Source organism: Neoarthrinium moseri (assembly GCF_022829205.1).
Source record: "Neoarthrinium moseri strain CBS 164.80 chromosome Unknown scaffold4_Wmoseri_CBS_16480, whole genome shotgun sequence".
NCBI lineage: Eukaryota > Fungi > Ascomycota > Sordariomycetes > Amphisphaeriales > Apiosporaceae > Neoarthrinium > Neoarthrinium moseri.
This window is the reverse complement of record NW_026055118.1, coordinates 1,127,527-1,149,305: the sequence shown is the minus strand read 5'-3', so window position 1 is coordinate 1,149,305 and position 21,779 is coordinate 1,127,527. Positions and strand designations below refer to the sequence as shown.

General features: G+C 52.4%; 6 protein-coding genes across 6 annotated transcripts; 4 read left to right on the top strand and 2 right to left on the bottom strand.

Moving 5' to 3' along the window:
* Positions 1–194: 194 nt before the first annotated feature.
* JN550_002155 (uncharacterized protein) lies at positions 195–1,613 on the bottom strand (the record flags this gene model as incomplete). Its single annotated transcript, XM_049313419.1, has 1 exon — positions 195–1,613. One exon carries the CDS (start codon positions 1,611–1,613, stop codon positions 195–197), a length of 1,419 nt encoding a protein of 472 aa, XP_049176216.1.
* Positions 1,614–2,225: 612 nt separating this feature from the next.
* Positions 2,226–4,401, top strand: JN550_002154 (uncharacterized protein; the record flags this gene model as incomplete). Its single annotated transcript, XM_049313418.1, has 2 exons — positions 2,226–2,351; positions 2,416–4,401. 2 exons carry the CDS (start codon positions 2,226–2,228, stop codon positions 4,399–4,401), a joined length of 2,112 nt encoding a protein of 703 aa, XP_049176215.1.
* A 2,633-nt stretch (positions 4,402–7,034) lies between these two features.
* JN550_002153 (uncharacterized protein) lies at positions 7,035–9,500 on the top strand (the record flags this gene model as incomplete). The annotated part of the gene is made up of 4 exons (XM_049313417.1): positions 7,035–7,176; positions 7,307–7,751; positions 7,885–8,503; positions 8,598–9,500. The coding sequence occupies 4 exons, from the start codon at positions 7,035–7,037 to the stop codon at positions 9,498–9,500; spliced, it is 2,109 nt and encodes a 702-aa protein (XP_049176214.1).
* A 964-nt stretch (positions 9,501–10,464) lies between these two features.
* Positions 10,465–13,028, top strand: JN550_002152 (uncharacterized protein; the record flags this gene model as incomplete). The annotated part of the gene is made up of 6 exons (XM_049313416.1): positions 10,465–10,573; positions 10,631–10,723; positions 10,785–11,829; positions 11,888–11,946; positions 11,997–12,407; positions 12,550–13,028. The coding sequence occupies 6 exons, from the start codon at positions 10,465–10,467 to the stop codon at positions 13,026–13,028; spliced, it is 2,196 nt and encodes a 731-aa protein (XP_049176213.1).
* Positions 13,029–13,582: 554 nt separating this feature from the next.
* Positions 13,583–14,710, bottom strand: JN550_002151 (uncharacterized protein; the record flags this gene model as incomplete). Its single annotated transcript, XM_049313415.1, has 2 exons — positions 13,583–14,491; positions 14,543–14,710. The coding sequence occupies 2 exons, from the start codon at positions 14,708–14,710 to the stop codon at positions 13,583–13,585; spliced, it is 1,077 nt and encodes a 358-aa protein (XP_049176212.1).
* Positions 14,711–17,545: 2,835 nt separating this feature from the next.
* Positions 17,546–21,579, top strand: JN550_002150 (uncharacterized protein; the record flags this gene model as incomplete). The annotated part of the gene is made up of 2 exons (XM_049313413.1): positions 17,546–20,976; positions 21,027–21,579. The coding sequence occupies 2 exons, from the start codon at positions 17,546–17,548 to the stop codon at positions 21,577–21,579; spliced, it is 3,984 nt and encodes a 1,327-aa protein (XP_049176211.1).
* Between the last annotated feature and the right edge of the window lie 200 nt (positions 21,580–21,779).

The following is a 21,779-nucleotide window of genomic DNA, read 5'->3' as shown; positions in this document are numbered from 1 at the left end:
CTACTTTTGTAGTCTCTGGGTTACTTATTGCTATCAGTCACCGCTATATATGAATAAAACAATCATAGGGAACCAGCTATAGCCTTATCGTTATTGATTTCAGGCGCACCGATATTATCTACATTCAATAAGGGGATCTTTCGTTCCTGTCTTGTTGCCGGCTATGCCGTGGAAAAACGGACTACCTCGATTTGCTACCAGGGGTATTGCCGGATATCATCTTCACGCGCAAAATCCAAACCTCGATCTAGCTGCTTCTGATGCTCCTTGTCCAAGTACTCAAGTAGTACATCTCCATAGCGCTCCTTGCCCTTGTATCTGGCGACATCGTCACCCCAGCTACGTATAGCACTTGCCAACCTCCCAGGCACGTAGTCTTCCTGCGCAATTTCCATGATGGGGTGGAAGTATGTGCGGATAGTGAAGCAAACAGCTCCAGTTTTGGGAAGTCGCCGGAGAGATTGCCTCTCAGAACGGAACCAGTGGTGCTCAACGGCCCGGTTCTTCTCTGCCGTATCCCAGCTCACCTCGGGGCTGTCTTCGTCCCCGATGCTCCAACTCCAGGGCAATGAGTCGTCGACTTGGAGGAAGTAGTTGTTGCGAGTATAGAGCTCTTCGCACCTCAGTCGGGAGAAGAATTTCGTCATGCCACACTCTAGCTTTTCTTTGAACTGTGGCACGTCACCAGATGTGTGGATTTTCCATAGTGGCATGCCGAACTTGTCTTCCAGTCGCCAGAAACCTGCGAGCAAGATTGCCCCTGCTAGCAGATAATATTGTCCGTCGGGCCTCTCGATCATCAACGCTAGGTCGTCCTGAACCAGACGACCACACATGATCATTGGATCCTCCTTCAGCGGCCTCTCAGTGATATCAAATGACTCTCCGGACCATATGTTTGAGATACCTGTAGATGTACGCTTGAATAGTGCCGGGTACCGACATGGCAGGTAAGCTGTGAGCTCTTCAAGAAGCTCAAGGGCTGCCGGATATGCTTCGGGGGCTGTAATACAACACTTCGAGCCCCTATCCTCAATCCTGGCTGCTTTGTCTGAGTGGTATTTAGGGTAGTGGCTATCAAGCTGGATCCAGTCCTCGTAAGGTGAGGAGCGAAGACCCATGGTGATATTATACTTTGGACCATATCTGAAGGCTCTGTATGGGAGCGGCTTCGTTGACTCCAAGGTCCAGTTGGGGTATGGAGGCGGCGTAGGGAAGACGAAGTCACTTGGGGTCCACTGGCCTGGTAGTCGTGGCGCCTTGGTTGGTTTGCACTTCCTGTTTTGTGATGTCCCATCTTGAGGCGTTCTGGACTGGCTGATGCTTGGTCTTCTGCTGGGGGTTCGGATGCGCGTGAAAACAACGACTGATATAATCACCAAGAGCAACAATGGGGCGGGAAGCAGCCGCGTTCCTCCAAACAGATCGAGGAGCGTCATGGCGATCTCTATCTTATCGATGTCGCCTCGCGCTAGTCTCTCTGCAGGTTGTGAGCTTGGTTGGGATGAAGAGTTAGTGGGAAGGAACTCACTGGCAATGTCACCTATAAGAGTGACGGGCCTTGCATAGGTACATGGTGCATAAAACTCTGGCACAACAGATGTGCACCACATTTTGACTGGGTTATCTGCCTTCAACTTGCCCACAATGTGTCCTGTCAAACGTGATGGCCTCTGATTGGGACAGCATCAGGTTGCCCAATAGAGGCATGCTATCATTGCCATGTCTTATCGCGCGGCGTCGCCCGCCCCCGCATTTTCAGCATGGGGCGCATCCCCAACTCTATCTACGGGGCACTTGACAGCCCGCAGATTGCTGGCGAACGTGGGCAACCCTGTTTCATGACGGTCGCGCCGATTACGCACCCTCTGCGAATACCCAGCGGCGGCGGATTGGTCGCCTTCAGAGTGCTTGGAGCAAACGGGTTGTGGTGGGAGAGCCCGATTAGCTCCAATCCCGCATAACCCGTCGCGTTCGCACGTTGCGCGCCCGTTGGTCTGATAGCTAGCCGCAGCCGTGGAACTTGTTATTAAACCGGCAACTCTACCCCTCCGTCGTATTCTTCCTCCGCCGTGGCTGTTCCAATCTAGATTTTCTCCGCGCGAGGTCCATCGCAACGGGGCACCTCATCGCGGGTAAGTCTTTCGTCGTGCTCCAGCGGATATTTATTCCCAATTGGATGACTTGCGCGCGTCTCCAAGGGCTTACGTAAACCGACGACCGTCATGTCACAGCAGTCCACTGGGACGGGAGATCGACAACAGCGAGGCCTTGCCACTGCGAAGGCCAAACCCAAGAACCCTACCAAGACCAGGTCTCGTAATGGCTGCCCACAGTGCAAGGCCAAACGCGTAAGTCAATCCCAGCTCGCCGCAAACATATATTCTATAGTCAGCCACTCAGACATAGATACAGCTCAAATGTGATGAGACGAAGCCTGAATGCCTTATGTGTGTGAGAAATGGCAGGACTTGCCCCGGCTACACGCAGTCATTTAAATGGTCTACCAAGCACGAGAAGAGCCTGGTAGGGAAAGCCAAAGGTCCCTCGAATCTCAGAGACTTGGTCACCGCGACTTCCAAGGCAATACCCAGGGACAACAGCCAAGGGCAGAAGAAACCCCCGGGTTCAATAGGAGACACCCCCATTGACTCGGATTCTACCTTGAATAATCCTTCAGCGTTGGGTGGCAATAGCCACCCGGATGTCTTGGTCGGTATTACCGACGAGTCTTCGCCGCCGACATTAGACAACTTGATGCTCCCGGAATACGACTACGGGATAGCAGATTTGCTCCAGGATATATGGCAAGAGGATCCTCAGTCTCATGAGATAGTGCCGGCGGGGGCTTCAAAGAACGATATCCAGTTCTCTGACCAGTCATTCTCGCTCTTCAACACTCCAGGAGACCAGTCCCCTTTCTCATTTTGGACTGCTGGCCCAGCTGCCAGCCCCAAATACCAACCAATATTTTCACAAATTCCGCGCACGATCAATGACAGTGCATCTATCTTGGTGGAAGAATGGTTCCGTCGGGTCTGCTCCATGTGGTCAGGGTTTGACTCTGACGTGAATCTGAACCGGAGGCTAGCACATGAGTCTTGGACCAAGAGCGAAGCAGTAAGAAGCTGTCTTCAGAGCATGTCAGCAGTATGCCTCAGCAGTCAGATGCCGCAGATGAGACAGGTTGCTGTTTCGCATCTCAGGTCAGCAATCAAAGCAATCCAGAAAGACCTCCAAGTCGCGCAGAAACAGCCGGTCGGAACGTTTCCTACTGAGCTCCTTTTGGCGTTGTGCTGCGTTGGAACTGCGGCGTGCTGGATTGATACCAAAGAGATAGGGGGCTCCTTTTTACGGGAAGCGAAACACATTCTGAGGCGAATAAACCTGGATTCGAACAACTTGTCCATTCAGGATCGACAGATGATGTCTTTCTTCAACAATAGTGTCATATACTGGAACATGCTTGTAGCGGTTGTCTCCGACGAAAAGGACGACTTGGGCATTCCCAAACTCAAGGAGCCCTCGAATAAGGAGCTGACCCGCCCAATCATACCGCACCCTTGGACAGGCATTTCTGCTAATGCCCAAAGCCTGTTCACGCAAGCAGTGCGGCTCTGTCGTAGATTCCGGCGTCATCACAAGCCAGGAGCTGTCTCCACCAAGAAGAGCCTGGAGACCCTGTTAAAGGATATCAAAGAAGCGCAAGACATCGAAGAACAGCTTCTGAGTATCGAGCAATACGATCCCCACGATATCAGCGACACTGGGGATCGAATGTCACCAAAATCACATTTCATTGACGTCGCTGAAGGTTACCGATTGGCATCTCTACTCCAACTATACCAGACCTTCCCAGACTTGGTTGCTCGACGCCTTCCTCAAGACGCCACGGAGCTTGCCGGGTTTGTACCTTGGGACAACTGGATAGTCCCCCTCAGCCTTCGCCTAGTCAAGACTCTGCAAGGGATTCCGATTAACTCTGGAACCAGGTGCATCCAGCCGTTGCTATACCTGTCAGCGAGTACTGGGCTCCGATTTGATACAGAAACTCTCATGCAGCAACGCTTGGCAGAACGCGCAATGAGCGATCTGTCAAGTATGCATTCTGGAGCTTCAAGTAGCCCCGACCCGACCATTCCTTCGTCCTTGGACAATGGTAACTCCGAGGAACCCCAAATAACTATCACGAGACTATCTATCGAAGTGACTTATGCACGACGCTTTGTTATGGAAAGACTAAGTGCGCTTGAGCATACCCTCCCACCAGCCCCTGTACGCGTCGCCAAGAGCTTGGTACAAGCCATCTGGACTAGTTATGATTCAGAGAAGCCGGGAGCCAACTACACTCATTGGATTGAAGTCATGGAGGAGTCCAATCTGCGCACAATATTTGGCTAGCCTGTAGCTGTCAATGCAAGCTTGAATGTATATGTGTCACTGTCCAACGCCTCAAGAATGGGGTGCAAGTACAACCATGGATTCTTACTACACCTGCATGCACAAAGTAGTTGCTCTCACAACTTTCTAGTATTTTTGTAGCAGTGAATTGTGCCGTGTACGTTGAAGGCGGCAAAACCTCGGATTTGGCTTGGTATAGACTCGAATGCAAGCCCGAACATAACCAGAGCCAACAGAAGCTTTGGAGGTAACTGAAACAATGTCACTATTTTTTATCAGACCAAGCTACATGGAGCTGGGGGGTCGTGACTTATCCAATACAGGAGAGAAACACAACCGTTTCTCGCCAAATAGCATGTATTACACTAATACGAGCATGATTTCTGGAGGGGAAACCCCCCGTTTAGATGGACTCACCTGTCGTGGTCTTCTCTGCAAAGCGAACAAACCTGGACCAGGGATGATGCTTCTACCTGTAATCAGTCAAAAAGTGCGTACAATCAAATATGCTTGAAGGCTAGCATTCTGCCAATCCAGATTCAGGGATGAGACTTTCGTGCGGAAGGTGGATTGCACTTCTTAAAGGTGAAAACCCACTACTCTGTGTATGATGATGGAATGGTGATGGCACCTCGTGCTGCAAGATCGCGGTGTGTTGCCTTGAGGGTTCTTTCCTACCGTGTTCGCATCCACCCTGTTTCAGTTTGTGGTGAAGGGTCTCACTCACCTGTGAGTAAGCTCAGGATTTTCCAGTTATATTAAAGGGCGTGAGGCGCAGGTACGAGCATGGGTGAGTACAGGGTTGGTACCAGGCCGGCAATACTGTTGCCGAATTCCCACCGTACCGATACGAAATCTTCGTTCAGACCCACTACCATGTTGAACCCTGAGGCAGTACGAGCTTCTGCTGGCCCGCAATAACACCAGTGATTGTTTTCATAGTGGACGCCGGTCATCCATGAAGTATCTTCTGAGCAAACAGGCGGCACTGTGTGATGGCCCTTTGAGACCGGTGGAGGTTGTGTGAATGATACAAATGGTCTAGTTGGACGTTTCTGCAAGCAGCGGGTTGATAAGCTAGTGCATAGGCAAGTTAAGTTTCTCGGGGCTAGTTGCAAATGTAGCCTTTTCGCAGAACCGTTCCACCATCGAGGGAGTTGCCCGTGGAGAATGATCGTGTTCAGACCGATAAGAGTCATGTGCGATCTAAGCCACAAGCAATGAGATCTTGTTGCAATACATAGTCATCCACAGAGATTGGACGGTACGTGCCTTGGCACTGCAGCCTGCATGGTTCATGGTGAACGGGCTTGTATTGTTGTTAGTCGTACCCAACGCTGACACCAGTTTCCTTGGTATTGGGTCGAGCCTGCAGTCCGCGCTCGAGCTGCTAACGGCCGTTAGTGGACAGCCCCTATCGCGTCGACAACGAATGCCGGCCCGCTGTCTCCGCTACCAATGCATCGGTAGCATTGGAGTGGGTTATTCTTAGAAAGTGAAAAGAGAAAAAGTAATGCGCATGCAAGTTTTCGAGCGAACAACTCCAACTTCGACTGAGCCTGTCGCCATTTCTGCGATAAGCAACGGACCTTCCAAAAGGCGAGTGCCGCCGAACGCAGCGGCTTTCCCATCCTGGCCTGAGCAAATCCACAGTGGGAAAGGTCCGATTGGATCACTACGCTGTGCCTGGCAGCGGCTCAGCGTCCCAGCAACCTGGGTTTCCCTGATCTGAATACCACCCGATCGCGTGCGTGCTTCAACATTGCGCTCGGCGTCCACCACAACGCGTGGTTTTCCTTTGTTGGACTTGCTCCGACCTGAATCTTGGCAAGACCCAGGTCGCTGACCACCTGCGCAAGCCAATGCAACTGTCACGAATCAGTTCACGACGCGGCACCGCCGTGCCAAAGTGAAGGCCCACCGAACCAACGCCTCCTGATATATTAGTTCTTGGTCAAATGGCTTTCTTCAAGCCACGGCGAGTGCACGATGTGGTCCGTGGTCCAGCAGCCAGCTGAGTTCCGTACCGGTCACAAGCACCATTGGACAGATCTCCACAATTGAGGCTGCCATGATCCCACGCTCCAGCGACAATTTCCGCTAGGGAGCTGGGACGGGGACGATTAGCAGGGCCTAGCAGGGATGCCCGGGTCGTGCCGAAAAACCATATCTTCTTCGCCTTTTGACCTGGTAGATTCCCTGGCCCGGAGCAGTTCTGGTATCGCAGAGGCTTACGACGAGCTCCGACTCCTACGCTTATGCTTTCCGCTTGTGCAGCGGCCGCTATGCACTGATGAAGGAGTTGGTCAGTCTCTTGAGTCTTGACTGCTTCCATGACATCACGACAATGCAGAAATCAACAGGCTGACTGCATTCAACATTGCTGAGGAGGCGTTCTTGGCCAGATGCTGAGGCCTTGGGCATGGTCTATCTATATACAGCACGGTGGAAACCAAAGCCATGCCACCCGGCAGGCCCGAATGCTCCACTCTCACCCTCCGTCTTGTATAACGTTGTCTACGTACTGGGTACTTATAAGCATCGGCTGTGGCCTACGTTCGTTTCTTGGGACAGTCGAACAACACTTGTCGTTTTCGCCTTCGGGGTTGTGTTCTGCCTGACAACGGCCTAAGATGTTCTTCCCCAGAGCACTCAAGGCACTTGCCTTGGCGCTGCAGCTTCGTGTTACGATAGCTCTCGATACTTGTCCGACGGCCGTGACAACTTATACAGATGGCACTGGCGCCCAGTACGCTATCTGTGCCGATACTGATTGTATGTCACTCATTTTCCTAATCCATCCTACCTTACGATCTACACTGTCCTCTGAGTACAACTATGTAGACAATAAGATGCCTATGTTATAGCACGACTGAGGCAGATGAGACTGGCTGACTCTCATCAGTGCAAGGAACAACGGCTGTTGCCACGCAGAACGTTGCCTCTACTGCGGCCTGTGCTCAACTGTGTTCTGCAAATTCGACATGCATTAGAGCAGTTTACGACACCTCGCGCAAAGTTTGCCACATCAAAGACACGGCAGCGACTTTGACATGGGTGTCCAACACCCGATATGATGTTATATCTCTCAACAATCAGTTCTCAGAGGGTACGGTCATCGCCAGGTGCGTCTTTAGTGAAACTAGCTATACTGGTGCGAGAGGCACATTCCAAACGTGTCCTGGCACGGATTTGCAAGGAGCATCGGCGAGAATCGTGACTGGTGTAGCATCCTCAGCCGCATGTGCCAAGCTTTGCGATGCTACCTCCGGTTGTGACAAGGCCGTGTTCGATAAAAGTGTCTCCGTCTGTCACATTAAAGACACTACTGCAATGCTGATTTGGGCCATGTAAGTCGTTTCCCCCAGCATACATTACATAACTCTGGCACTTTGATGTTATTTACCCGTGAAACGATACGCTCTTCTCTTATTGCACAGATGATAGCCACCCCCTGAGTACCGCTGACATTTGGCATTGTAGGAACAAGAGATACGATGTGATCCAGCGCAAAGTTGCAGCAACGCCAGCAGCTACCGGTCAGTGGTCTGACATAATTCGTCTACCTATCATCCCTGTTGCCGCATATGTTGTACCAGAGTCACCCGACACGAGTAGAATGCTTATTTTTGCAGCCTGGGGTGGCACGACCTTTGGCGGTGCCGGTGGCGAGACTCAATTTGCGGACTATAATTGGAAGACGGGGACAGTATCCCAGAAGACCATCTCTAATACCAACCACGACATGTTCTGCCCCGGAATCAGTCAACTTGAGGATGGTAGGATCATCATCACTGGCGGATCGGATGCTGAGAAAACGAGTATCTACAACCCGAAAACAAATACATTCGCTCGCGGTCCGGATATGAAAGTCGCTCGTGGTTACCAGTCCTCGACGACACTCTCCGATGGCCGCGTGTTTACTATCGGAGGTTCCTACTCGGGTGGGTATGGAGGAAAGGATGGGGAGATCTACGACCCTGCCACCAACACTTGGACTTTCCTTGCTGGGGCAGAAGTTGACGTTATGTTGACTGATGATCACGAGGGCATCTGGAGAGAAGACAATCACGGGTGGTTATATGGCTGGAAAAACGGATCGGTATGTGTCCGGTCTCTGCTATTATGCCCAACATGGAATTGTGGCGCATACACAGCAACTTTTGGCCAGCTTGACTGACGTCTTCAAAATCCAGGTTTTCCAAGCAGGTCCGTCCAGAACCCAGCATTGGTATGGAACAGCGGGCACGGGATCCGTTGTCCAAGCCGCTACGCGTGATACAGATGATGCCATGTGCGGCATCAATGTTATGTATGATGTTGGGAAGATTCTCTCTGCAGGCGGCGCATCCGACTACGACGCCAGCACGGCGTGGAAGACGGCACACATCACTACCATCGGAGAACCAAACCAAGGATCAACAGTAGAGAAAGTTTCTGACATGGCGTATGCCCGCGCATTCGGCAATGGTGTTGTGCTGCCAGACGGGACTGTCCTAGTCACCGGCGGCCAGAAAGTAGCGCACGTCTTTACAGACACGGACGGGGCCCTGGCTGCTGAGTTGTTCAATCCCACCACCAAGACTTGGAAGACACTCGCATCGGCAGCAGTGGCTCGCAACTACCATTCCGTCTCACTCCTTTTGCCCGACGGCACTGTGTTCAGCGGCGGTGGAGGGCTATGCTACGTTGGCTCGAAGGGCGCATCGGATGCCGCTTGTAACCTTGCTGTAAATCACGCCGACGGCCAGATCTTTACTCCTCCATATCTGTTCAACTCAGATAACACCGCAGCAACTCGCCCAGTGATTAGCTCAGTCTCATCGTACTCAATGAGAGTCGGCAGCAACCTGAGCGTCACCATGGGCAGCGCGGCTGGAGGAGTCAAGTTTTCTCTAGTCAGGATTGGCTCTGCAACACACTCTATCAACACCGACCAGAGGCGCATCCCGATCGGCACCACTACACAGAGTGGAACGCAGTACAGCTTCACCCTAGAAAAAGACTCCGGTATCCTTCTCCCAGGCTACTACTACCTGTTTGCGCTGTCAAGTACCGGAGTGCCTAGCGTGGCCAAGACGATCCAGATTACTCTTTAGGCGCATATATGGGTGAGGTTCAGCCAATTCTTTAATTTTTACTATGTCATACGGATTCGGGGATTGCCCATCAGGTTTTCTTTCCCTAAGCGGATTCCTACATTCTTAGAGCACGGCGCATACACAGTGAGGTCAACCCTACAACACATACAAGACACTTGGCAATGTTTATTTACATAATTCTTAAAACAATAACATCAGAAATGACTAGCTTCAACTGAGCTGTCCGACCAAATCTTTGATCACAAGTTGCTGTATTGATGCAATACATGACTTTCGCAAGTCATGTACGACAACTTTCCATACACCGGCTGTGCCAAGGTTCATTTGACGATCGCAGATAATTTTCCAAGCCTTCTGAGTTGGGAAATATGAATGCATACCGCCTAGTGCTTACGCATCGTCGATGGCATTTCGCCTCGGGATTGGTTATCACTGCGGCCTAGGACAAAATTAGTAGCCAAATTTTGCACCAGCCTGCCGGGTAGGGCACCGCCTGGGTGGCACCGCCCCTGCTGGGCACGTTAATGGGCCAGCAATTGCCGCCCAGCCAGTCTTGGAAGCTGTCTATGTTTCGCGAATTGCAGCTTGGTTGCTCCCAACTTTGCAAATAACTTATAAGTATTGTATGTATCGCAATTGGACGGTATATAACCCATGTAACACGCGCTTCGGAAGTTCGATGAGAGAGGGTCTGGAACGGAAGTGACCATCGTCGCCTAGCGCCCTACAAAACTAGCGGCTGTGATCACCGCGGCTGTGATCGCCGAAGAATAAGGCCCCCAGCCTCTGAACGCGGGCCCTGCAGATGAAGTCGTGACAAGGGTTCGCGAAAGATATAAGCTTACATTAATAATAGGTCATAAGCCAGGATTGGTTGCCATGTCTCAAGACTGCTCCAGTTCCTTCGTCTCTTCAAAGCACCGCTTGGGGCAGTTCTTCCCTTCTCGCGACCAAAGTCGCGATGGCTTCATGGCGTAGTGCCGCTGCTCTGCTCGGCTGGCTCAGCGTCTGCGCAGTCGCTGTCGACCCCTACTCCTCGAGTGACTACATTCGTAGGACAGGCCACTCTGGTAAATAATGCGATACACGCCGTCGGGATGCACACCTTGACTAATTCAACCGATCAGTCGCCATTATCGGCAAAACCTTGTACATTGATGGAGGCGAGGTGGCGCTACTCTACGATGGCAAAGCTTCTCAGGGACAATCTACATATCAAAGTCAGTCGTGACGCCGGGAACGCTCCTTGATGCAGTTTCTGTGATGCTCACGTCATTTCAGTGAACGACACCCTCACGATCCCTCTCGGTGTCTCCTGGACCAACCAGACCGTGCCGATAACCCCGATCGCTAAGACTGCACCCGTGTTTGATGGTGCGGCACTATGGGTTGACCAGTCCACGAAGTCTATGTACATGTGGGGAGGCCAGGGCCCGTGGGGAAACCTAAGCAAGACCCGTGATCTCTGGAGGTTTGAACAAGAGGGCAGCGCGGGCTCATGGAGCAAGCAGGCGGCAGCGAACCCAGATGTCTTCATGTCGATCAAGCGGAGCACTGTGGCCGAAATCACAACGTGCAATGGTATGGGGTTCTATGCCGGTGGTTTCGGCTCTGTGTGGACCGACAATTCCTTTGCTACAGGCAGTCTAGGAACGCCAGTCCCCGGAATGCTAACGTACAACATGACGAGCGGCATTTGGGCCAACAACTCCATGGCCGCAGTGAACCGTTACGAGACCTTGATTGGTGGGTCCGCCGCCTGTTTACCCTCGTTTGGAACCTCGGGCAAGGGCATGATGATGACAATTGGTGGTGAAATAGCCAGAAGGGAGGGTTACAACAGCAGCGAGCCGAACCTGGTCGGACTTGGGAACTTGACGTTCTGGGATATCGAGACACAGACATGGTTTTCTCAGCAGACCACCGGCGACATACCCAGCCCGCGGAGCAAGTTCTGCACCGCAAGTGCTGATAGTCCAAATGGAAGCGTAGAAATCTTCCTCTGGGGTGGTTACGACGCCTTGAACAAGATAAGCTTCCAGGACGTGTACGTCTTGTCGATCCCTGGCTTCGTATGGATCAAAACCAATGTCAAGACAGGCGGGCCACGGGCAGGTCAGCAGTGCATCATGTATGGACGCCAAATGTTCGTTATCGGTGGCAAGAACTCGGACAAGGGGTTCACAGCTTCCTTTCGAGACCCGGACCCTTGGATCAACGGCATTCATGTTCTTGACGTTTCGTCTTTAAGCTGGAGCAGCAAGTACGACGCGGAGGTGGCTGACTATGAATCACCCAGTGTGGTCAACGAATGGTATAGCGCAGGGTATGTTGACTCGTTTTGAACTATTTTATATACACTTTTTACTGATTCTCTCCATTAGAAAACAGAAAGATGTCACTTGGACTTCGGATAGCGTAAAGGCGCTGTTCGTAGGAAAAGGTAAAATTCTAGCAGACTTCCATGACAATCCGTTCACTAACGCCAACTAGGAAAGTCGAGTAACAGCTCAGGCGGCAACGCATCATCCAACGGCAGCTCGGCAGGAAGTTCGGGGTCCTCAAGCTCAGCGCCAATCGGAGCAATTGTTGGAGGAGTAGTCGGAGGTGTAGCTGCACTTGTTCTGGCAGCTCTTGCGGCTTTTTTCTTCATGCGTCGCACAAAGCAAGCCACAAACCCCAATGAACAACAGCCACTTCACGGTGTTGGATATGGCCGCCCTGGCGAACTCACACCTCCTTTGTACGATCAGCAGCAAGAGAAGACCCCTCAAGAGCTGTCCAGCATAAGAAGCCCAGCTATGCTGGCGACGGAGGAGAGGCCGACCGAGTTAGCCCATCATAGCTGGCACGACCAACAGCAATTGTGGCATGATCAAAATGAAACGCAATGGCGGCAACAGGGTTGGGCTAAACGCCAACCTGGGTATCTCGATGTTCATGAGATGGCATAGGAATGCATTGTAGACAGCACCAAGCTTAGACTACATAATTTTTTAGCACATCATTCAAGGGAAGTCTAAAGCTCATGGTTATGTGCGGGTAGCACTCGTGCCGGCACATAAGTCAGAGTGGGCGCTCTTCCATGACATTCACGGGGCTTTCATGTGGCATGCAAAGTACATCCCTACCCGTCTTGAAGAGATCCTTTTCAGTGACCACGCAGCTTTAGACATCAGCAATTGGATCGGTGTCATTCAAGAGCATACACCATCCGTAGCACGCCGCTGCGTGCTCGATGACTGGAAGAAACTGGGTCCGAAGCGGTGTGTTCTCGCGGTCTCGCCGCCCGCGGAGCTGAAGTTCATCGTCCCTGATGTGGAGACAATCATCGTCTTCTCGCGCGAGGGTTCAGCGTCCATAGGTCCTCAGTGGCAGCAAATGGCACGAATGGAGGGACAGAAAGGACATCATTTTCAGATAATCAGACCAGAAACTAGGGTAGATGACGGGGAGGGTTTTGAGAGATGGGGCGCGGATCTGGACCGTGTTCGAGATAACGCGTTGAGAGAACTCACTCTTTAGGCATGGGGTCCTTGATCAAGACTCAGTTCGCCAAGGAAATATTTGCTATGGAGGTTGCACGGCATGGAAGCATGAGATGGATTCGCGCACGAAGATGTGGTATTCGGTTTCTCTAGAGCATCAATGAATCGCATGGAGATGGACTGAACACTGGGCAGACTTCGCCTCTGAAGGTTTCCATCCGTAGACGCATCAAGGCAGCTATCCAGAAGTTCGAGCCGATACCCTGTAGACACATCAAGTTCCTTTCAATGACTTGCCATACTACGATGAGCATGAAATTAACGCATATTTGCCCAACTTGGTGCTTAGGAAGGAATCGGTTATCCTCTAGTCTTTAGGGTCTGCAAGTCTACAGAGGAATGATGGGCTCTGCAATTAATGCCAGTCGAGGAGGGATCGTGAAGACATCAGCTATGAGTTTGGCGTCCTTAATCCATTGCATAGTGCGCAACAGTTCTTCACTGGATCCTAAAACGAAAATATTACACTCTCTTTAAGAGCCTTAATCGGCACACTCATTACATGTTAGGACTATAAACAGGGTACATGTATCAGGCCTCCGGGTGATCGATGCGAATAACAACCTTGGAAAAATGCTTCTTCTCCTTGAGGCGCCTGTAGGCATCCTTGGACTCTTTCAACTCGAAAACCACATCATCTAGCGCTGGCTTGATTCCCTTCTCGTCAATGAATTGCACGAGCTCACGAAGCTGTGCTCGACTGCCAGCGAGGACGCCACGTACCACGCAAGTATGAAACAGCACAGAGAAGAGAGGGACTGGCTCTGCGCTTTCACCTACACCGCCCAGTACCATAACGGTGCCTTCAGCCCGTACTGCTGCTAGTGATTGGGTCAAGGTTTGATTACCGCCAATGTCAACGACGATATCAAAGCCTCTTCCGTTTGGTGTCAACTTCCGGGCCTCAGCGCCCCATTTTTCGGGATTAGAGCGGTAGTTGACCGTGTAAGCTGCCCCCAGCAACCGCAAGCGAGAGGCCCGCTCCTCTGTCGATGTGGTCGCAACGACAGTGGCACCGACCGCCACCGCGAGTTGAAGGGAAGCGACGCTGACGCCGCCTGTCCCTTGGACAAGAATCCAAGAATCCGGTCCAATCTCCGACCCCTTCTTGCCAAAGAGCGCATTCCATGCCGTTGTCCACGTGCAAGTGAGTGTGGAGGCAGCGAGCCATCCCAAAGATTCGGGAGCGTGCACTAGTGCTGCTTCGGAGAAAACTCCATGGGAACGTAACGTTCCGTCCGTCCCTTGTCCCAAGCACAAAGCCACGTCCGAAATGGTGCACTGTGCCTCATCTCCGCTGGATTCGACAAGCTTAGGAGCAACATGTGTCACGACCCGATCTCCGGCACGAAATCTGTGGACTGATGAACCAACAGCCTCAACAATTCCGGCGCCGTCGCACGCTGGCACTACCGGAGTCTCTATTGGACCATTGACACCCTGTTCGCGTCAATATAATATGATCTTGTCCTATCCGTGGTTTCCACTCACGACTGGGCTCGCAATTTCGAGTTCGCGATAGTTGACGCTGGCAGCGTACAATTTCACGAGGATTTCATTGGACCGGAGCTCGGATGCCAGTGGGATTGGAATGTCGTCTTGGTATTCGAGTGACTTCTCGAAGCCTTCTTGGCTCTTAAGGACCCATTGTCGTGCCATTTTTATATTGCGGGTAGGAAGGATAGCTTGTTACAGTAGAGAAGAGCAGTAGATGTTCCAACGAACAATAGTTGTCAAAGGCAAAATCTCATGGCTTCTTATACATCCTCAATACATAAGCAATGACCTATGCTCAGTTCCTTAGACCATGAGCGGGTCAGGACTAAACTATTGATCGAGCCACTGATTGGTCCGGCCACCAGAGCCTCAAGCTAAAATTGATTTTCCTATTTGGGGATAAGCTGACCTGCATTACCAAGCAGGTCCCCGCTTACATGGTATGCTAATCTGAGCTCGATACTGACCTTATCATTGTCAACATGTTTAATTAATTTTCCTAAAGTAGAAGAGAGATGCCCTCGGCAGGTTTTACGTTCATCACTCTCACTGGAAAGCCGGGCTTAACCCCGCCGGCGGCAAGACGGATGAGGGCACATGTTACGAAGACCAATTTTGCAAAGAGACGCCAACGTGTGCATCAGGCAAAAGCACCTACGTTGGAATCAAAGGTCATTGAAACCCCTGACTTGGGTACGGAGGAATTCGGTGTCGAACATGATTCGTACAGTCACGCTGATTCCGCGGCACCAATGACAACAGTCCCCTTGCAGCATATACATGCTTACCCTCAGGCCAAGTACCGTATGTACGTCGTGCTCCCAGTTAGGCCACAGCTAATAGTACGCAGTGTCGAGATTCTGGTCGCTAGTGTTGTTCGACGGAAGTCACTTGCCCCAAAATCTCGATGAAGCTTCTTGGGTGGACCTGATCGGATCTGAACAGTCTCTCCTTGAGGTAACTGTAGCTGTAGGCGCACGTCACTGGTCACAAGACAAGTTATATCAGGAAATAGCGCAGAATTACTGGTCTTCGGCAACAAATATCATCATTCGGCACCTGGACTCCGGCACAGCTACCACGGATGCTGTTCTCTTGTCCGTGGCCACCATGGCGTTTGGAGAGCGTCTGGCACACAAAACTTCTGCATGGGGGGTTCACATTGAAGGTCTCGCCCAGCTGATTAGACACCGACACTCAGTCGGCGCATCGGATCTTCCCTCATGGCTGTACGATTTTTTGATCACGTATGTTACTGTTTCGAGTCTTGAAAACCGTTCCACTTACCCCGTCAAAGGGATGCGACAAATGATGCTCTAGGGTTTTCGCGGGTCTATCACAAGAAAATCATCAATGCACTTCGCATATATGGCTACCATTCTCTGTTTGAGATAGAGAGCCTTTGCGACAGCTTGGTTGATCTGCGGCGAATGACACATATGGTCCATGACAGCCAGCCCAGCGTAGCAGCTTCGGACCATGCAGTTGAGGCGCGTGTGGAGAAGATGCTCTGCCAAGCTCAACAACTCTCACATGATAGCAAGGCATCGATCCAAGCCGCTTCTCGAACAATACAGTTGATGATCCAGTTGCTTTGGCCACGGCAGCTGGATACCAACCTCACGCCCTTGGCACAAGAACTCCAAAAGGCGATTTGCCGTATCCAGATTCGGCCGTGTGCTTTTATGAATATGACTTCGTGCCAGATCATGGTCGGTGCTGTTGCTGCAGAGAAAGGTTCCCAAACGAGATCATGGTTCACTTCCAAACTCAGAAGCGCAGTGCAGACGGTAAGAGAACATGGGTTGGCCATCCCGCGGGAGTTTCTTGGGGCGGGATTCGAATGTGACGCAAGTTCTGTAATGGACTTCAGAGCGCTGTGGGACGAGATCGAGCTCGAGCCCGCCCATTGTGGTCCTAGGGGTTTTCGTAGTTGGGAAGTCCAAGAAGCGAGCTACGGGACTTGATGGCGAAGGCTGCCAACTGTCATCTCTACCTACGGCAGCTTCGACAAGAGGTTGGACGATCCACGTCTACATGCTAAAGGCCCGCCACGTCCTGGCATTTTCATACGTCTTCGCAACAGCAGGGTGCATTTGACACGGATTTTCTTGAGTGGAAGGAGATGGCTCTTATATCTTGCAAGGTCAGCGGAACGATGTACATCTGATATTCGGGTCGTGACCGTCGTTGGATGTTCACTGCGACAGGAGGGCCAGAGTATCATCGTCATCATTAACCACCATAGCAGTAGTACGTTGCACACAACTCAGAGCAAGCTTTGATTGTTGAACCATATTGGAGGGTTCGGGATCACCAAAGTTTCGTTACCTGTCAAAAGCGCTGTTCCAAAGCCGAGACCCGTTGAAGAAGGGCAGCATGCAAGTCTCAGTACAAGGATAGTTAGTGGCAGGATATGCCTGCTAGAGAGAGATCCATGGGTGTGGCTGCAAGATGCCCTGGATGGCTTGGTATAATCAATGCTTCGCTGGAGCTGGGACTCTGGGAGTACCACGGAAGTTGCCAGCGCGATGCTGACCGCCAGGGGATCCGGGATCATCAGCAGGAATCAGTGAGATGCCACTGGTCACTTGTGGGCGACAGTTCAGTTCCACGGGATGCCATCGTGTTCCGTCGGCGGATGGATACCTACATATAGTTAATGTGGCGGCTCTGGCCAGGGGAAGGGGGGGGGGGCGAGGTGGGGATTGGGGGATGGGGAGGGGCCCAAGGGGCCATTCCGGGCTCCGACCGCCTGGAAGCTGGGGCCCCCATCCCTGGCTTCCCTGGCTTCCCTGTCGCGCAGCTGCTGCCACACGTCCAGACGTCGCGGCGCCGCCGCCTGTCCCCAATTATTCTGCTCACGCCACATTGCTGCCCCTGCCTGCCCTGGGCAAAAGTAGCAAAAGTACAGATCTCGCGGCGAGCCGAACTCTTCCCACTCCCTTCTCCAGAGCCGCGTCGATTGATGAGGAAGGATACTCACCCCATCCCATCATGGCTTTAGTCGACAACGACCAGATCCAGAGCGCAGAGCTTCTGTCGCCTCTCAGCACCTACAGGCATCTGTACGTGTGGCCCTTTGCCATCATATGGCCCATCTTCGCCAGATACTACTACACCCCCGAGCTCTACGAGAAGCACATCGGTGCCGAGGAATGGACCTTCGTCTGGTGCGGTGCCATCATCACGGCCCAGTCTCTCGTCTGGCTGAGCACCCACTGGAGCGTCAACCTCAAGGCCTCCTTCACCGCGACCAAGGCCCAGACCGTCGACCAGGCCCAGCTCATCAAGGTCATCCCCATCGCTAACGCTGGAACCCCCGAGATCTGCGAGATCGAGCGCGAGACTGTCGCCGGCAAGACCAACACCTCGTTCCTGTTCCAGAAGCGCCGCTTCCTCTACGACCCCGCCAAGAAGTCCTTCAGCCCTCTCGTCTACGCCATCGACACCGAGCCGAAGCCCAAGATCGAGTATTTCCAGAAGTCCAAGGGCATCACCAACCAGGCCGAGCTCACTCGCCTCGAACAACACTATGGGACCAACACGTTTGACATCCCGGTGCCTACCTTCACCGAGCTCTTCAAGGAGCACGCTGTGGCTCCCTTCTTCGTGTTCCAGATCTTCTGTGTCGGCTTGTGGATGCTCGACGAGTACTGGTACTACTCGCTCTTCACCCTCTTTATGCTGGTCGTCTTCGAGTCCACCGTGGTCTGGCAACGCCAGCGCACCCTCAACGAGTTCCGCGCCATGAGCATCAAGCCCTATGACGTCTGGGTCTACCGCCTGGGCAGGTGGACTGAAGTCCAGAGCGACAAGCTTCTCCCCGGCGATCTTGCGTCGGTAAGCCGCACTAAGGAGGACAGCGGCGTTGCTTGCGATATGCTCTTGGTCGAAGGAGCTGCCATCGTCAACGAGGCCATGCTCTCTGGCGAGAGCACTCCCCTGCTGAAGGACTCAATTCAGTTGCGCCCCAGCGACGCCCAGATTGACACAGAAGGCCTGGACAAGAATGCGTTCCTCTGGGGTGGTACCAAGGTTTTGCAGGTCACCCACGGCAATCCTGATGAGGAGAGGCCCAGGCTTGCGTCTGGTGTCCCTACACCCCCGGACAACGGAGCTATGGCTATCGTCATGAAGACTGGATTCGAGACGTCGCAAGGCAGTCTTGTTCGCACCATGATATACTCGACCGAGCGCGTTTCGGCAAACAATGCAGAGGCCCTGTTCTTCATCTTGTTCCTGCTGATCTTCGCCATTGCCGCATCCTGGTACGTGTGGGACGAAGGTGTCAAGAAGGACCGGAAGCGTTCCAAGCTCCTGTTGGACTGTGTCTTGATTGTTACCAGTGTCGTCCCCCCTGAGCTGCCCATGGAGCTCAGTCTCGCTGTCAACACAAGTCTTGCCGCCCTCGCCAAGCTTGCCATCTTCTGCACTGAGCCATTCCGTATTCCCTATGCCGGACGTGTTGATATCGCTTGTTTCGACAAGACTGGTACTCTTACGGGCGAGGATCTCGTGGTCGAGGGTATCGCTGGTCTCGGCCTTGGCCACAGCGGAACGGACACCCCTGTTGAGTCCGATGGCGCCCACAGCCACATGACTCCCGTCAAGGATGCTGGCATGGAGACTACTCTGGTTCTGGCTACTGCACACGCTCTGGTCAAGCTTGATGAGGGAGATGTTGTTGGTGACCCTATGGAAAAGGCAACGCTGACTGCTTTGGGCTGGACTCTCGGAAAGAATGACCACTTGTCCGCCAAGCCAGCTGTTGCCGCTGCCGGTGGCATTGCAGGCAACGTCCAGGTGAAACGCCGCTTCCAGTTCTCGTCTGCCCTCAAGCGCCAAAGCTCCGTTGCCACCATCAATGCCATGGATTCCAAGACTGGCAACAAGATGAAGGGTACGTTTGTGGGCGTCAAGGGTGCCCCCGAAACAATCATGAAGATGCTTGTTACCGTTCCTCAGGACTACGAGGAGACATTCAAATACTTCACCCGTCGCGGCTCACGTGTTCTCGCCCTCGCCTACAAGCAACTCTCCACGGACAGCGAACTCGGCTCTGGCAGGATCAATGATTTGAAGCGTGAAAAGGTCGAGTCTGATCTCACTTTCGCTGGTTTCCTCGTCCTGCAATGCCCCCTGAAGGAAGACGCCAAGGAGGCTGTTCAGATGCTCAACGAGAGCAGCCATCGCGTGGTCATGATCACTGGTGATAACCCTCTTACTGCTGTCCACGTCGCTCGTGAAGTAGAAATTGTCGACCGCGATGTGCTCATTTTGGATGCCCCTGAACACAACCACGGTGGCGACAAGCTGATCTGGAAGAGCACCGACGATAAGACCAGCATTGACGTCGACCCCTCTGCACCTATCGACTCCGAAATTCTGAAGAACAAAGACATTTGCGTCACCGGATATGCATTGACCAAACTAAGGGAAAGGGACAACCAAGCCGCCTTCCTGAGTCTTCTGCGTTATACTTGGGTTTATGCTCGTGTTTCGCCGAAGCAGAAGGAGGAAATCCTCATTGGAATGCGGGATCTGGGCTATTACACCCTCATGGCTGGTGATGGTACCAATGATGTTGGTGCTTTGAAGCAAGCTCACATTGGCGTCGCACTGTTGAACGGTACCCAGGAAGACCTGGTACGCATCGCAGAACACAGCCGAAACACAAAGATGAAGGAAATGTACCAGAAACAGGTCGATCTAATGAAGCGTTTCAACCAGCCTGCCCCTCCGGTTCCCGTTATGATTGCTCACCTTTTCCCTCCTGGACCATCCAACCCTCACTTGCAGAAGGCTATTGAGCGAGAGGCCCAGAAGAAGAGAATCACCCCCCAGGAATATGCCAAGCAACATGGTATCGACGCCCCTGAAACCATTACAACCCCAGCTGCCCAACAATTGATCAACGCCGACCCGCGGCAAGCTAAGCAGCAACAAGCTGCTCAGAAGGCCGCCGGTTTTGCCGACAAGCTTACTTCCAGCATGATGGATGCTGAGATGGATGACGAGCCACCTACGCTTAAGCTTGGTGATGCATCTGTCGCTGCGCCTTTCACCAGTAAGCTGCGTAACGTTGTGGCTATACCAAACATCATCCGCCAGGGCCGCTGCACTCTTGTTGCCACCATCCAGATGTACAAGATCCTCGCTCTCAACTGTTTGATCAGTGCATACAGCTTGAGTGTGCTCTACCTCGAAGGCATCAAGTTCGGCGATGGTCAGTATACAATCAGCGGTATGCTCATGTCGGTGTGCTTCCTATCAATCTCCCGTGCTCGTACCGTCGAGGGTCTCTCAAAGGAACGCCCGCAGCCCAACATCTTCAACTTCTACATCATTGGCTCGATTCTTGGACAGTTTGCCGTCCACATCGTTACCCTTATCTACATTGCCCGTCTATGCGAGAAGCTCGACCCGTAAGTCACATCATCCCCCACACGCTTGCAGTCAACTAACAACTCTCTAGTCGAGGTGATTTGGAAGTCGATCTTGAGGCAGAGTTCAGTCCTTCTCTCCTGAACACAGCCGTGTACTTGCTGCAACTCATCCAGCAAATCTCTACGTTCGCTGTCAACTACCAAGGACGACCTTTCCGCGAGTCCATATCTGAGAACAGAGGCATGTTCTGGGGTATCATTGGTGTTACCGCCATCGCCTTCTCCTGCTCAACCAAGTTCATTCCCGAGCTGAACGAGAAGATGATGCTCGTCGACTTCTCCAACGAGTTCAGCACCACGCTGACGACTGTCATGGTCATCGACTACGTAGGTTGCTACATGATCGAAAAGGTTCTGAAGTATCTCTTTAGCGACTTCCGGCCTCGTGACATTGCCCTCCGAAGGAAGGATCAGGATGAGCGCGAAAAGGAGCGCAAGGCCATTGTGCAAGCCGAAAAACTCCTCAAGGAAGAGAAGGAGCGGCTTGCCAAGGTTGAGGAGTTCGAGAAGAAGGTCGAGGAGAGACGACAGAAGATCCAGCAGTGGGCTCAGGGCCGGCAACAGGGTGCTGTTGCTCAGTAACCACGTGCGCAGATATATATCACCGCCTACATAGACTAGATGGGGAGCGAGAGGAAGAGTCGATCTCATCTCCTGTTTGTAACGATATGCCGTAAAAGATAATACACCTTGTCTATAGACAGACTGTCAACCCAAATCCCTTCACAATGCTCGACGATCCGCTGTGTGTGAAAAAGGACAAATACTTAACTATGTTCCAC